At 34.3% G+C, this 16,394-nt stretch overlaps 1 protein-coding gene across 1 annotated transcript in view; it reads right to left on the bottom strand.

The window, feature by feature from the left end:
- Positions 1-16,394, bottom strand: part of CACNA2D3 (calcium voltage-gated channel auxiliary subunit alpha2delta 3) — a 582,709-nt gene that overhangs the window by 239,919 nt on the left and 326,396 nt on the right. The window contains exon 11 of the mRNA XM_087923863.1: positions 15,305-15,418. Within this exon, the coding sequence (XP_087779989.1) occupies positions 15,305-15,418 (114 nt within the window). The remainder of the gene's footprint in view (positions 1-15,304; positions 15,419-16,394) is intronic.

Raw genomic sequence — 16,394 nt, forward strand, 5'->3', positions numbered from 1 at the left:
GTGCATAAGCGCACCAACCTGCCTACCATCCCTGTCCTATTGTTTCTTTTATTTTTCCTATATGTATCCATGTATTCATAACTATGTTTTTACTTATACCTATTATCTTGTAAGCAATTGACAAACCAAATAAAATAAATAAAAAAACAGAAAATCTTGCACAATATCTGCATTTCTCTGATGCAACTCATACATTCTCCTCCTATGCTGATCTCTCCCCAACCAAGCAAGCACTTGGGGGCAGAGCCAGGTTTGAAGTGCTCTTCTGAAGGTTTAAAGGGTGGGGGCTTATTGGATCTCAGGGGCAGGGACTGAAATAGAAAAGGTATGCTTCTGAGGACCTACAAGCTGGCAGTGGGTACAAAATGGGTCTAAACTCCAAACATTTGAAGCAAGTCCACCTTAATTGCTTTGGTAGGATTGGCTGATATACTCTTAGGAACAGGCAGCCCTGCAGGTAACCTTAGATGAGTTCCATGTAAGGCTTTAAAAATGATAACCATCATTTTGAATTGCACTAGGAAGTAAACTGGGAGCCAGCACAGCTCACATAGCAGTAGTGTGATATGGGTAAACCGACAGGGCTCAAACAACTGTGGACACCAGTTTTACCTTCTGGCTGTCTTCAAGCACAACTGCAATAATCCAGACAGGAAGTGACCAAGTTGTGAATAATTGTGAGCAATTGTGAGTTCAGGAAAGGATGGACACTATTGTTGGGACACTACTAATAGTAGCGAACCATAAAATAAGCCCTAAGCTTTCCAAATATTCACGTTTGGTAAAATCAAGGGCAGAAATAGACACAATAAAAATGCTTATGATTTATTCATAAAATAAACAGAAAGGCTTTCCCCAGCCCAGTGTTTTTCAGATGCATTAACTATAATTTTCAGGCAGATTCTTCTTCCTGACACAAAATAACTTTCATTTTTTGTTTTTTAAAAATCTTGAAATATTGTTCAGCATTGCTGTAGAAAACATTCAAAAATGTGCTCATCTTCAAGGCCTTATACACAAATACAAGAAGGAAAATACTGAAGCTCTATATCTGTGTCCATATGCACAAGGCCTATTGAGCATAATGTGGAACTTACACCTGAATAAATATGCAAAGACCTGATCATCATGACATTTAGCTTTAAGCAAATTCATGTTGCTGTGGCTGAAGTCCAATCTTCTGAAAAATAAATAGGTAGAAATAATGAAGGAAAGTACACTGAGGCCATGTGCTCTTATAGTTCAGCAACCCCAACTATAATTTTAATTATTCAGTATTCCTCAGAGATCTGTAATAATTTATACCAGCATAACATATCTTAGAACTTTGGGGTCTTGTCAAGACCAAAGTTCTCTTAGCACTTGATTAATTAGTAAGATGGGAATAAGTTACAGTTTCTTTTGCCATTCAACAATTTGTTAATAAATCATTCTAGAGCACAAACCAAACTAGCTCAAAAACAGATGTTTGTTGTATCATTTTATATGAGTAAATGTAGCCTGATAACTTGGTGGAAAAAGTTAATTTGTTAGCTCCATTTTATACAGTACTCACTTTAACTTAAGATTCCCTTGTGGCTCGTAAATAGTTTCTCTTTTACAATGCTCTGAAATGAACTCTAGAAAAATCAGGTGCTTTCTCATTAACTTATGAATATAAAAAAGTCTATTTTATGTTTCACTGTAATTTTACTTTACTGTTGAAAAGACATGCACAACAAAAAGTTATCTATGGAACATTACATGAAAAGAGTAAAATACACTTATTTAAACTGGTACAATTTTCATGTTTTAAACTCACAAAGCTCTAGAGGTGTGACAGACAGGCCATGTAGAGCAGGGGTATGAAACTCATGGCCCGCAGACCAGATGCATAACATGCTGGCCCCTGCCCAGTTTAGCGAAGTGGGAAAAAGTCCCGATACATTACATCATGTAGTAACATGATGACAATGCGTTGGCACACCTGATTTAAAGATCATGACGTTTGGCTGGTCTTGGCGGCCAGCATTTTCTTCTACTATAATTTAGAATTTTAAAAAATGCCATATGGAATACTTGCCACTTTATGGAAAATTCCATCATTGCTTTCTCACTTTGTGCTTTCTGTGCAGTTATCAGTGGGCTCTTTGCAAACTCTGGATTGCATATCTTTACTTATTATTTCTTCTGAGCCTTCTATTCACTTGGAGAGCAAAGAATGCTACTTTTAAAACTTGAGATATTATGGGGATACAATGGTTTATATATGCAATTCCTGCATGCATATGCATGATCCAGGAAAGGTTCTTCCAGGTTATCTATTTAAGATATAATTTTCAAATTCATATGTTGAATTTTAGATGTATACTTTACAACATGAGATTTTAACAAGCTGGTCAAATATGGGTTCATGAGATAATAAATTATGTTTGACAAGCAAGCAAATAAACCACTGAATTGTACATCCTACAGCAACCTGGAAAAATGCAAGACAATTTAATCTCATATCACCAACTATCTTGGTTACTGACAGTTTTATTTAATTTGCTTCATTTGTTAAAACTGTATTAATTTAGTTTCTTCCATTAGCTTTCCTTTTTCTACTTTACCATCCATTTTAATGACACTCTTATTTGCAATTTTTCTATTTTCTCACTCAAATTGGCACAAATTTTCAGGCATTCTACTACCCTCCTACAAAGAAATGAGACATGCCAAATTTCACACAGATTAAAAAAGATTTTTTCCTATCCTATAGAATTTAATAAAACATATTTGACACACTGCTTTCAATTGGAAATTCTGTTGCCTGAAGTACCAGTATATTTTATTACCTAGCATGAAAACTTCAGGCATTTTGCTAACTTAATGAGCGATTCATGTCAAATTTCAGAGAAAAGGGAAAGTATCTCCATGTTACAGGCAATTAAAGAAAGCCTAGTGATTGTCTTAAACAATGTAAACTAAACTAAATATAAAAAAATAATTAACAGACACAAAAAAGAGAATTGCAGAATTGCACAGAAATTTAAAAAATGATTGGGAAGTTGAAGCTATTTTTAAGAACAACAGAAAATTAGTGTTTGATCTCTGAAAAGAGGAAAAACAATCCGTATAACTCTCATTTATATGTGAATATGCTATGGCGACACTAGAATTTTGTTTAAAAAGAAAAGTTATTAGAATTCTAGACTCTTTAATTACAAAAAGCTAATATTTGTCATAACTGATCCCCCTTTCCAATCCTGTTTCTAGAATGGAGCAAAAAAAGACACTACACTAAGCATAACTCACAAAGGATGAGGATGTGGCACATCATTTTTTGAAGTTGACAAGATGGAAACTAATATAGGTAAGAGGAAGTGGCAGCGTGAGACTTGGTCTACAAAGGGAAACTCTTCCATTAGCTAAGGAGTACTATTCACTGTGGAAGGTTGAACTAAAGGATTAAAGGAAGAAGGCTTATATTTACGATATTCAAAGAGTTAAAGCATGTCTAAAAGAAAAAGCACTCAAGCTTTTAAAGAATGCTAAAAAAAACAATAATAAAGAGGGTTAAAACTATGCAAACAATAAATAAGGAAAGCCAGGCAATATATTATTCAGATAGTTGAAAAATCAATTTTCTTTTTATTTTCCTCTTTTTTATTTTTATCTTGGGTTTGCAAAGGGCATTATTTTATATGTTGGTATTGTTAGCCATCTAGAACCTTCAGGAATAGGTGACGTAAAAGGTGAGTAAATATGCAAAAAAAATACACACTGTAGATCAACTGGAGAGCTATATCTGACCTACCCATTCTCCATGCCTGGATTTACAGTTTCTAAGTTTGATATCTAAGAAGAACTGGAAACAGCTCTGGCAAATCAATCAAAGCATCTGCTTGAATTTTTCTAAAAGAAATCTCTAACTATCAGTAGACTAGATATACCAAATCTCTTGCTCTTACCATTCTTATCCATTCCAAACTTCAGTGTAAATACGAATTGTCTCAAAGTTGCTTTGAAATGGGTTGGGTGAAATGTGTGACACCACCTGATAAGCTTGTTTGTTTAAACATTTTACTCGCAATATTTTATTAACTGAAATGTATACAATGGGTTGAGATTTTTTTAAAAAGTAATAAGCCTACCAAACCAGAGATAAACAACCTTTTGCCCCCAAATCTCCTCTTTCTGCCTTGAACCATATTTGGTCACTCCTACAAAACAATTACTCAGCTTGCTATAGATGAAATAAACTGAGGTTTAAAACAGATTTTTCTAAAAAAAACAAAGAAAACCTTATTCATTTTATATCACGCTCACTATGGCCCTTGGACCAAATGGTCAATACTATTGGGATATAATACAACTACACATTTCCAAGTCCAACCCTCTGCTTAATAACCCAATAGCAGAGTTGGAATGAACCTTGGAGATCTTGTGGTCCAACCCCCTGCTCAGATAGGAAACCCTATAACATTTCAGACAAATCATTGTCCAATCTCTTCTTAAAGACTTCCAGTGTTGGAGCATCCACGACTTCTGGAGGCAAATTGTTCCACTGATTAATTGTGCTAAATTCTAGCTTGCTTCTCTCCTTGATTAGTTTCCATCCCTTGCTTCTCGTCCTGCCTTCAGGTGCTTTGGAGAATAGCTCGATCCTCTTCTTTGTGGCAGCACTTTAAATATTGGAACACTGCTATCATGTCACCTCTAGTCCTTCTTTTCATCAAACTAGAACTTCTTTTCATTAAACTAATGCTGAAATGCAAATTCAAAATCTCCAAAGATGACTATCCAGCCTTCACTTGAGTAAATCCGACAAAGGGAGAAACTGCGTCCTTTGGTATTAGACTTACTCTTGATCTGCTCTTTCTGTAACCTAAGATTATTATATGGCTTACTTTCTTGGATGATAGAGTACAATCTTTGGCAGTTCCTTTGGATTACTAAACTAGCTTGGTAAGAAAAACAGAAGCTACCCACGTGCCCGGTCAGTTTCCAGTATAGTATCCCTTTGTAGCATTCACTGCTGAGATTACATCTTTATTACTTAGCAGTAGCTGTAGTAGTCTTCCCACTTTTCTAATATATGGATCACTGCAAAAAACAAAATTAAGTCTGTTTTTGCAACCATGCTGCAGACTTTGTATATGTGTAATTTTGGTATGCAACTAAATTCCAGGCCCATAATCACATCCTTTTTCCTTCCATGGATGTAGATACATTTTTTTTTATTGGGGTGTGAACTTGATGAAAGCAAATGTATTTAAATCTTTGGGCAAGTTTATAGCATTCCATTTGTTTCTGTCACAGAAGTGTCAGCTGGTATAATTTAGCTAGCATGATCATTTACTTAAATGATTAACTGTTTTTACAGATATTCTCACAGCAGAATAAAAGTAAATAGACTTTAATTTATTCTTTTTGTTCCTTGGGATTCTTTTGTTCTGCAGTAAAATTAACAAGCACATTTATAAAATACAATGAAACTTTTATCAGATCTCAAAGCAATGGATTTCACATATAAAAGTCCCAATTTCTCCTGTGATTTACAACACTGGTCTCATGTCACAAATAATGTAAATTAGATTCTGCACAATAGCCAGGTTAATTAACAATACCTTTTCTTTCTTTTTCGAAAAAAAAAAGCTAAGGTAGACCTAAAAATAGCATGTAACGTGAAGCCGAGGCATGTAAATTAGCATCTATTACATGACTGGTTGTTTTACGATTATGAACTTGAATTGACTCAGCCCAACATGATTTAAACAATTTAGTTGATTCTAGTTAAAACACGCCTTTATGTGCTCTTTGACAGTCTCCTGGATGAAGTTCTACCTAAACCTACCCTTCCTTCAATAGTCCCAACCATATTGTAAAATATCTCTCCAGAATTCAAAAGAATGAATTTGCTTTCTCATGTTGCCAAATTACTTTTCAAAAATGTAAAAGTAGACTGAAATTATTCTGCTAGAATATGAGATTTCCATTGCTCAATGTAAGAGAAACAGGAAGCGTAAAATTCCTGAAATGTAGAGAGGACATATAAAAATTAGTTCATGAGAATATAGTATGTCTCTTCAAAGATCAAATCAAAGGCTAATTTAACGTTCCACATTTTGTTTTAATAATAACCAACCAGATGCTTTGGGAATTCCACAGGAAGGATAAAATATTTCACTTTTTGCCATTTATAAAGTAGAACTAGCAACAAAGCGTAAAGACAATATAGTTTAAGATGGGCAAGAGACCCGTAAGTATGCTTCCTTTTTTTCTTCACAAATATTGATTTAAGCAGCATAAATGCAGACACCATTAATGAACATTACCAGTACAACAAAGAATCATATAGATTATAAAAAAGGAAAGATCAGAAAGAGAAGTACAATCAAGTCAACTTGGATATTTCAGATGGAGGTTGCAAAACATTATTGGCGTCAAATACATAGGTTAAACTTGGAAGTTTAAAGAAAATAGGTGCCAGCCCAGTATGAACAGGCAGATGAATATATTGTGCTGATTCAATAACCTTAATGTATGTGTAACAGAATCTGAAAATCTATGGGGAGAAATAAAAGACTTTATAAGCAGAGAAAAAAGATATTCATAATATTTGAAAAAGCAAAGGTTCACATTACTATGAAAGACAAGAACAGATAAAGATTGGGAATAAGAAGCAACATAACTTTTGAATACAATCTTCCAGTGTTAAGCAAGAAATGATAAACACATTTCAAGTGAAAATATCAGCAAGTAAAGGAATAAAACAAGAAATGAAAAATGGAAGGTAGATTGACAGAAATGCCAGGAAAAATTATAGTTATGAGAGAACAACAAAGAAGCATGGAAATGGTCTAATAGATGCTACTCATATTAAAGGAAGGTGGAAGAACTGTGGTGGACTGTGCTGACTTTGTTTTTAATAAAAGAGATAATAAAATAACAGAAATATACAATTCTACCAGAAAGTGCAACAATACAAATAATAAGTAAACATAGGAGAGGTAGACTGAGGTAACTGAGTAGACTGAGATACTCAATGAACTGTTTAAAACTGCAAAAGAGGCAATCAAATGCTATCAACTCTGTCAATAAATATGGAACAAGATAGTAGAGAATTCCAAGGAAGGTACTTGCACAAAATGTGCATTTACTGAAGCACTGCAGTTAATTCTTCATATAAGAGAAAGAAAGGTCAAGCGGTCAATCAGATTTTAGAAAAAGTCAAAAGATCACAATGCCAAAATATGATGGATAATAGAGACAGCAAAATACTATCTCCTAAGAGACTTAAGAAAAAGACTCACCATTGCTTCATTGACTACACCAAGCCTTTTAAGTATTTAAATCATGCCAGAATAATGAATATATTAAGATGTGCCCAAATACCTGATTTCTAAGGAAACGTTACAATAAATAATAACTGAATTTGGACTAGCCGAGTAGTTCCGAATAGTAAAGGAAGTGAGTTAAGGAGGCCTATTGTCTTTATAAATGCTAGCCCATTAAAAGAATGGCAGGACTAAAAGGGATGACAATTAGAATGAACATTGAAAGACAAAATATGAACAATTGGTGACATCTGGAGAATGACACTTTATTTGACAAAAACAATTATAAAAGGAAAAAATTAATATTTAATATTAAAACCTAATTGTTCTGACCCAGGCTTCGTCAGACTTAATAAAACACAAACTGAATTTAAAAGTAAAACCTTTTTTAATGCAACACTGGGAATTACTTACATTCCCAGCCAAAACTCATTATACACAGTTCCTCCAGATAAGAGCATGTTTTTCAGTGCTGTCAAATGCTGCCAAGAAATAGAGGTCCAATTAAGGCTAACATAAATCAACCCAAAAACCTAGAAAAAAACAACCAAAGTACAGAGCTTCACAAAGGACTCAGAGATTACTGAACTTCTTTGCTTCCTGCAAAGCTCTTCATAATTGAGGACTGACTTTTATCCCTTAAGGGAGGGGCAATCACCTCCCAGCCTTAGTCCCGAATTGCCCCTTCTGCATCAGCTGCTCTCGCCTTCTAGCAGCTCTGCGCACAGTGCACTGGAACAGGCTCCCCAGGGTCCTCTGCTTTGCTGCTGCCAGACTCCGAAAGCTCTGAAGGCAGCACCCCATGCTCAGATGGTCCTAGTCCGATCCCTGCATTGGATGCAGGACCCTCATCCAAGTCCTCACCAGACTCCCTGACTGGTTCCCTTTCATCCTCACTGTCCGATACCTTTGCCATCCACACCAGCTGCCGGCAAACCACAACACTAATATCAACCAGCATATTTAGTGAATTTATAGCTGAAACTGGACTTTAAAAGTGAAAGTGATAGACAGTTTTATTTTTGGGGACTCAAGGAAAAAAAGATGATAAATTTAGTTTATTTATTAATAAAATTTGTATTGCCACCCATCTCATCAAAAGCAATCCTGGGCAATGCACAAACATCAGATTAAAAACCACAATGTGGACAACAATGTGGTAAACCAAAGAGAAGATTAATTTTATGTAGGAAGAAAATGACAAAATTAAACAGGTTCACAAAGGCTAACAGATATTTCAATGACAATAAAATTAAGCCAGTTAAAGAACTGAACTTTCCAATGATCATGCATGGCTATGAAGGCTGGAAACTGGTAAACAAGGAAAAGAAAACAGGCAGGACTTATAGACCTGGATACTGTTGCTAAGAGTACCTTGCAAGAATCAAGTATCAAATAAAGGTTGACTGATCCCTTGCAGTCATGATCAGCAACAGAAATATGCATATTTGGGGCATGTGATGCCAGCAGATGCTACATCTGGAAAAAATGTTTATGATTAACAAGGATCAGGGAGCTGAAAACAGACAAGTTAAGTTGGATAGATTTGTTTGTTTATTTTAAGGGCTTACAGGTCATTCCAATGAATGGTGCCATGGCCTAGAGATGAAGCTCATGCCTCACAATCAGGAGGCTGTGAATTCAATCCTAGGTAGTGAAGCGACAGATATTTCTCTCTTTAGGGACAATGAGTAAATATCAGCTGCAAACTCTGCATTGGTGACAGGAAGAACATCCGGCCAGTAAATAATCAGCTCCATCTAGTTGCCCTGACTCTAGCCCAATGCAAGGGATTATGGGGGTCATTAAAAGACCAAAAAAAAGGTCATTCCAGTTTGGAGTAGAACACAATTGTTCCTCACAAATCAGGATAAAAACAAAACAAAAGACAATATGCAGTCATACAGGATATTCAATAAAATCACATATATATGATAAATGAAACCGTAAAGTTAAGCATATTATGTAGCAGATAAAATGTCTCGTTTTAAGTTAGGTAATGTTGGCTTTAATTGGTTTTCTAGCTGTAGGCTATCCAGAGTTTGGTTGCCTATAAATCAAATGTAAATATTTTTAAACAAATGTTAAAAAAATAAGCATGAAAGAGATTACTGTAATCTCCTATATTTATTGGAAGCATTTGTCCATGTGATCATTAGGAGTTGAACTTGATAACTATCTAACAAAACACCTAACTAATATAACTAGAATAAACAAATTAACAGAATTTTTTCTCTGCAAAAAGAGTCTATATTTAAGAATTGTCTTTGTTAGTTCTGTTATAGAATTGACCTATTTTATAATAATCACATCTTTACATTTTTATTATCTAGGCTTTCACAAGTCTGTTTTTCTAAGGAACATGTTGAACAGCAGATGGTAGTACTTCAATAAAAAAAATCACAATGCATTGTAATCTGCATTTCAGCATATAGATCAGGGGTTCCCAACCTGGGGTGTTCGCACCCCTCTGGGGGTGCGAGACGATATTCCAGGGGGTGCGAGAAAAGTCCAGGTAAATAATAGGATATTGGCTATATGTTGGCATTTTTATTTATTATTTATTTCAGGGAGTGCAATGTTCGAGTGAAATTTCTTTAGGGGTGCGGGGCGAAAAAAAGGTTGGGAACCACTGATATAGACCCTAGTGAGTCTTTATTCTTTTAGGTCTATTTTCAAGAACTAAATCCTAGACAACAATGTGAATAAACAAAAACTATACTATAGAGTCCTAGCAATGGATTCAATTAAATTTCTGTGTTAAAACATATTGAAACAAGATTTCAGTTTAACAAAAATGGTACTTTACGGTTATTTCACACAAACAAGTTGTGTTTACTTTGAAATATAAATTGTTTCATAACAGATTTTAGTGCCAGTTATGGAAAATGATATTATAGTACGTTGTAAATGGTACTCAAACAAGTTTTCTAATAGGATAAAAAAGGCAGTCTATATCTCATGAAATGCCATCAAAATATGGAAGACACAACATCAAATACAAATATTTGATAAGACAAACTTCAGTATGGCCATTAAACCAATAAACATACATTAAATAAAATGATCAACATAAAACTCTCCCCTAACAACAAGAACTATTGGCAGCCATTTGTGGGTGAGGCTTACACATAACATAGCAAATTTTTCCTATACTTAGAGAAATAACTCTAAAGATAATTATTTACAGGTAGTGCAAATAAAAATAATCAGAGATGTAAGATGTATTGCAGAGGGAGAAGATCCAGATAGGAAAATGAAAACATCTTGTTTTCAAAGAGACAAATTTCTATTTTTGTTTTATATTATCAGATTAATCCCCTTTTAATTACCTCTCCCTGTGCATAACTGTATAATGACTAATCTCCAAATAATTCAATGAGAACACTTTATATTCTACTGCCAAGAGAAGATTACAACAGAGAAGATTATAACACTGAAAGAGAATGACATGACAAAGAATGGATACTGGCTTGCAGGATTGCTCAAACCAAAAAAATAGATGACCCAGTGGAATTTCAAAAGAAGGCTTCTGAAAATGAAAATGTAAGTAATGACTGCACTAGCATCAATAAATCAAGCTCTGGAAACACTTAGAATACACCATACAGTATATGATATGTTGAACTGGGATTTACAAGATTAAACTGTAGAGAACCATCCCATTGGGGAACCAAATTCCCAAGAAAACTTAAATATAATATCTATGGAGATTCTCAGTCATCAGGGTCATGGTTGTCCCAAGAAGCTAAAGAAGCTTCTTGTATGAGAAGCGAAACGTCTTCAAAGAAAAACCAGGAAATCCAGTTGCCTCTTGGAAAAGCACCTTTGGGACTTAGATATAATAGTTCTGTCTTCTGAAGCACCTGCATGCTTGATTGCAGCATTTACCAACAAAAAGCTGCCAAGAAGACATTTCCAAAAATGAGGCTACGGAACATTTGTCTAGGCAAAACTTACAGACTGCACAGACTTTATTATCAGTCTTTGATTATTTCACAGAAATATATGATCATTGTTGAAATGATGAACATTTAGGGAAGGTTCACACATTGTTCAAATCCCAAACCACTTGTATCTATACTATCACATGTGATGACGTGTAAGTGATGACTCAAAACTCAGCATGATTATTTGATTATTTATATATTTTAGTCTTGCCATTTATTCATTTAAAAGATGTATATGGCTCCCCATCTTAAGAAATACAAATCTAGCTTGTCCATAGCAATGGTATGGAATCAAAAAACCCTATTTGTCCTCTGTCGAATTGCCTTATATTTTGCCCACCTGACCAATAGTTCAGGTTGAATGGAGATGTCTTCTTAAAAGGACTGCAGTTGGATACACTCAGCGTGCAGAAAGACAATGCATTTTTCAGTAAGGAATTTCTCCCTCTTCAACTATAATTGATACCCTGCCCAGTTACCTCAGCACAAAAGAACACCACTTTAGGCTGAGAAGGAGAGGATATATCTTTTTGAAAGTGTCTCTCCAAGTACAATTCCTTTCACCTCTTTTCTTAAAACTAGACCACACAATTAACTAATGCCACAATATATTGGGTTTAGCTAGAAGAAAAGGCAATCATTACAACCTGAGCAACTGAAGGAATAATTATGTGATAGAAGGGAGACGATAAACACAGGGTGCCATTCAATTATGTGATCTTCCAAATGTATAGAATGCATTTAAAGATGATAGCCTGAGATTGGAAATTTTCTGGGAGAAAACAGATAAGATTTTCCACATAGAAAGAATGTCATGAGAGGAAGGAGAGAAGTTGAAATGGGCTATGCAGAAGGAGTTTTGGTTGGCCTAAAAAAGGGGGAAAAAACAAGATGGAGGGGTCTGAATGTATGCAAATTCCTGAGTGATGGAAGCTCAGCACAGGGATTGCTATAGAATAGAGAAGAAAACAATGCTTCAGCGAATTAGAATTTCTAAGAAAGAAGACCCAAAGACAAAAAGTTAACATTGTGATATTCATAAAAAAATGTTGCCAAATGCATCTGTGTGGTAGCTATTGATTAATAGCTACTACGCAGGAGAAGAAATGTAACTTTTGCAGGCAGGGAGGCAATATGGAAAACTATAACTGAGTCATGAGTTTTCATGGTTTAATGTAGGTTTGAACCTGGGTCTCTCTGGTCTCAGTACTCATTTTAAATAGCTTTTTAAATAAGTTATTAATCATACTGGTCAATTTCAGATGGAATATAGCAAAACATAAGCTGCATAAATACAATAGATCTTGTTTTCACATGACGCTTACATATGAATGGACTGCTTGCAAATAGAACAACCCATTCATGACATGTATGCATAATTAACACCATTCTAGTTATGGTGAGGGGACACATAAACATGTTTTTTAGTTTTTTAAAGTAGAATTTTAAATATAACTATATTTACCAAACACTTATTTTGAAATAGTGCTGTATTACCAAAAACCAAAGAAAAGTGTAAATATAAATAATACAGTTTGAATCCTAACAGGATTGTGATATATTCATTGTACACCCTACCAGAAAATATACAAGAAGTCTCTTATCACAGCTTTCATTGAGTTTCTAATGACAAAACCACTAACTGTCAAGAGCATCAGTGCCAGGTGAAGAAATGTGCCAACTTTAATTATCCAGATTGTGTTTGAAGTCCTATAGTCCACACCACTGGCAATATGGAGAAATCCCTAACATTTAAGGAAAATAAAAATGTGTCATGTCTTATTTTCCTAATCACAACTCCAAATTACATTATCAATGCACAGTCTGAGATCAAAAAAGAGGTGTGGGGGGGATTTTATGTACATAAGTATGTTTCCATAAATATATATGATACTGAGGGAGAAACACTGGGTATTTCAGAGCAGGAATGGCAATTAATGTCAATAACCAATGATGCCACACTTTGTACAAAAATAAAAGATATAGGTTAAAATTATCTGTTAAACTTGGGAAAAGCCAGGAAGAAGTGAAAATTTAAACTGTAGAGGCTTTATTCCCCTTCATGTTTACAAAGAGAAATTGGCTAATTTATATGTCTTTAATATATTTAGCTAATCATGTTATATTCGAGCATATAGGTAGCTTCTGGCAAGTTCAAGCTATAGTAATGCTGCAGATCCAATTTGGAGTACATGGGGTCACAAATGTAATTTTCCCAAGAATGCAAAGCCTTTCATTTGTGAAAATCAAGGTAAGACAGATGAAACCAGTTTAGTGAGATGGAAACCAGTGTGACATTTGCATTTTCATGGACTCAAAAGTAACTCTTTGAATCAAACTTAAAGCACTGCATAGCACAATGAAGCCCAGAAATATGTACAGATCTAATTTTGCACTCAAACAAATATAACAGATGGGCAAACTAGATGATGCATTAAATATCATGTGGTCATCCTTCTGACTCTTTTTTTAGAGAAAGTGATTAGTAATCCAAATTTATATATGTGATCTGATTTTTTATTTTTTTGCTCTGGCTGTTTTAATATTTCCATTATTTAATAGCAATATAATTATGACACAGGAATGCTGTGTACACGTAATAGCTATACTCTACAATTTTAGTTTAACAATTAATAATTTATCTTCATCAAACATCCTCTTGCAATACTATAATCCAATTATGATATAAGAAATTATCTTCCAACTACATAATTTCTCTAAAGGAAAGTTCCATTAAATTTTAAATATTGGTTTCCATTGGCAATAGTAAAGGGAATATTTAAGGCAGGCCAGTCCAGCTAGTGGCCTGCGGGCCAGATGCGTCACTCATAGGCTACGCCCACCTCACTCCACAAAGGCAAAAACATCACGATACGTCATGTGATGTAATTGAGTTTGACACCTGTGATTTAAGATATTTAAGATTTTGCTTTATTGACTCATCCATAAACAAATATGAACAATGGTAATTCCATCAAAATGTTTACTTATGTAAGAAGACTTTCCCCAAAATCTGAAAATATGACTGATACAAAAATAAATTAACCAGATAAATTAACTGTCTTGCCTAACCACACAGCACACATGCAATAAAAAGTAATACTTCTTTCATACTATCCATAATGTATTTTCATTAATGCATTGTAAAGGAGTTGATATACAAATCAATCACAGAAAAGTAGCACATACACACTCATTTCAGTTTAACGGGACCTAGCTGTCTTTTTCAGTGATCACAGATCATACATAAAGGAAACTAAATTCTATTCGGTAATTGATAAGATCCCAGATGTTGTATTGAAAAATGCTTCAATATTAGGGTCCCCTTGTGTTTAATTTGACATGTAACCTCCACTTGAAGAGCTGTCTATTTCAATTCAGAAATTAAGAAATAGGAAAGTAGAGCCATAAAATTCCCAGAAGTTTTGATTGTGCATACAGATTGTTGTATCATATATTTCCATGTTATCCTGATATGTACAGGTATTTCTCTAAGCAAGTTGATACATACGATATCTCACTGCAGAGTTTTAAGACTGCAGCAGGATATAAACAAACAAACAAACTAATAAATAAATAAATAAATTTACTATTGAAATTATACCAACTATTTTTAAATGGACTCATGTCATTTTTAAACAAATTGATCTTATCTATTACACTATTTTGTGATGCTCATTTTTTCTTTTGGGGAAGGATAATAATTGTTCTATTTTTCAACTATTTTTCAAATTGTTCTATTTTTTCATCTACTGAAAATCAGAAAGTATTGTGTCCAACCATTAAATATCCTAATGTCAGAATGCTTCAGATATGTTTTCTAGAACATATCCTTTTACCAAATTCATCCAACACAGGAATGAATGTTCCATTTTTAAACAGTTTGGCAGAAAGTCATGAAATAACAGAAACATCCTTAGAAGACTTTAAAACTTCATTTACAAAGCGATTTCTGACAGTATATATCCATCCATAACGAAATATCTGTGAGAATGCAAATCTCGATCAACATTTGATCCAGTTATTTCATGGATAAAAGCATAGTAAGATTACCTTCCTATCCGGCCAATTATATTTTTCAAATATTGCATCGTATGTATCCACCGCACCATCAGTAATCAGCATAATGGCTTGACTGCAGATACTTCCTTGTCCTGTGTGATTGAACTAGGAAACAAATAAAATATTATTTGGCTTTTGACAAACCTAGTTAGGCTTTTGCTATAAGGTACCTGTGCTTCACTTTCCATCTAGAAAAAATATATTTTAAGATTTCATTTCTTATTTTGATGAGTATAGTAGTCAAACATATTCCACATTTAGAGTATGATATACTTTAATCAGTGCAATGTCATATGGAATATTTATATAGAGAAGCATCCATTCCATCAAAAAGTCAAGTCTGCAAAATTGCAAGCCCCAGAGCAAGAAATATTTAAGTACTTCAACTCTACTTGAAATATGTCAAAATATTAGCAATCATTTTAATGATCAAGTGAGAGGAGAGAGAATCAAAAAGAATGGGGAATATAAAACCAATTTTACATATCACCTCACCATGGTAGTTTGCTTACTTTTTTGGCTTACTCCCATTTTTATTTATATGTATACACAAACACATATATACATGCATGCATAAGTACATACATAATGCTTCCTAATATTTTCAGAGGGGAAGGCTTTTCTTTGCTATTTTTTTCTTTTACAGGATAAGATTTTCTGTGGTCTCCATTCAATATTGCATGAATGGACTTTTTGTTAGAAAGATAACCAGGTAACAGTTAATGGGTTCTACCTGAAAAAGGTTAAGATGAGAAAATAAAGGGGACAAACAGAATGATGGGAGAAATAGTTTAAGACACTGCATTCTCTTTCTGCATTGGGCTTCAAACTTTTGGAACTTGTGGCACATTTCGGATTTTAATAGCTTGTCATCTGCAGTCTCATAAAAAAGCTGCCATATAGGCATATACAATCTGAAAATTTCCATTTAGTAGAAGGCCATTTTTAAAATTGCTCCCATCATCTCTATTCTTGCCCAAACATATATGCATATATATTTGGGTGGTGAGAGGGTGAGTACTTTCTGCCCAGGGAAAATACAGAGATGAAACTCTCGGCTGTTGATAATTGGTGCTTGGTA

This window comes from Pseudonaja textilis, chromosome 2 (assembly GCF_049901715.1).
Source record: "Pseudonaja textilis isolate UNSWEBS1 chromosome 2, rPseTex1.2, whole genome shotgun sequence".
In the NCBI taxonomy this organism is placed as follows: Eukaryota; Metazoa; Chordata; class Lepidosauria; order Squamata; family Elapidae; genus Pseudonaja; species Pseudonaja textilis.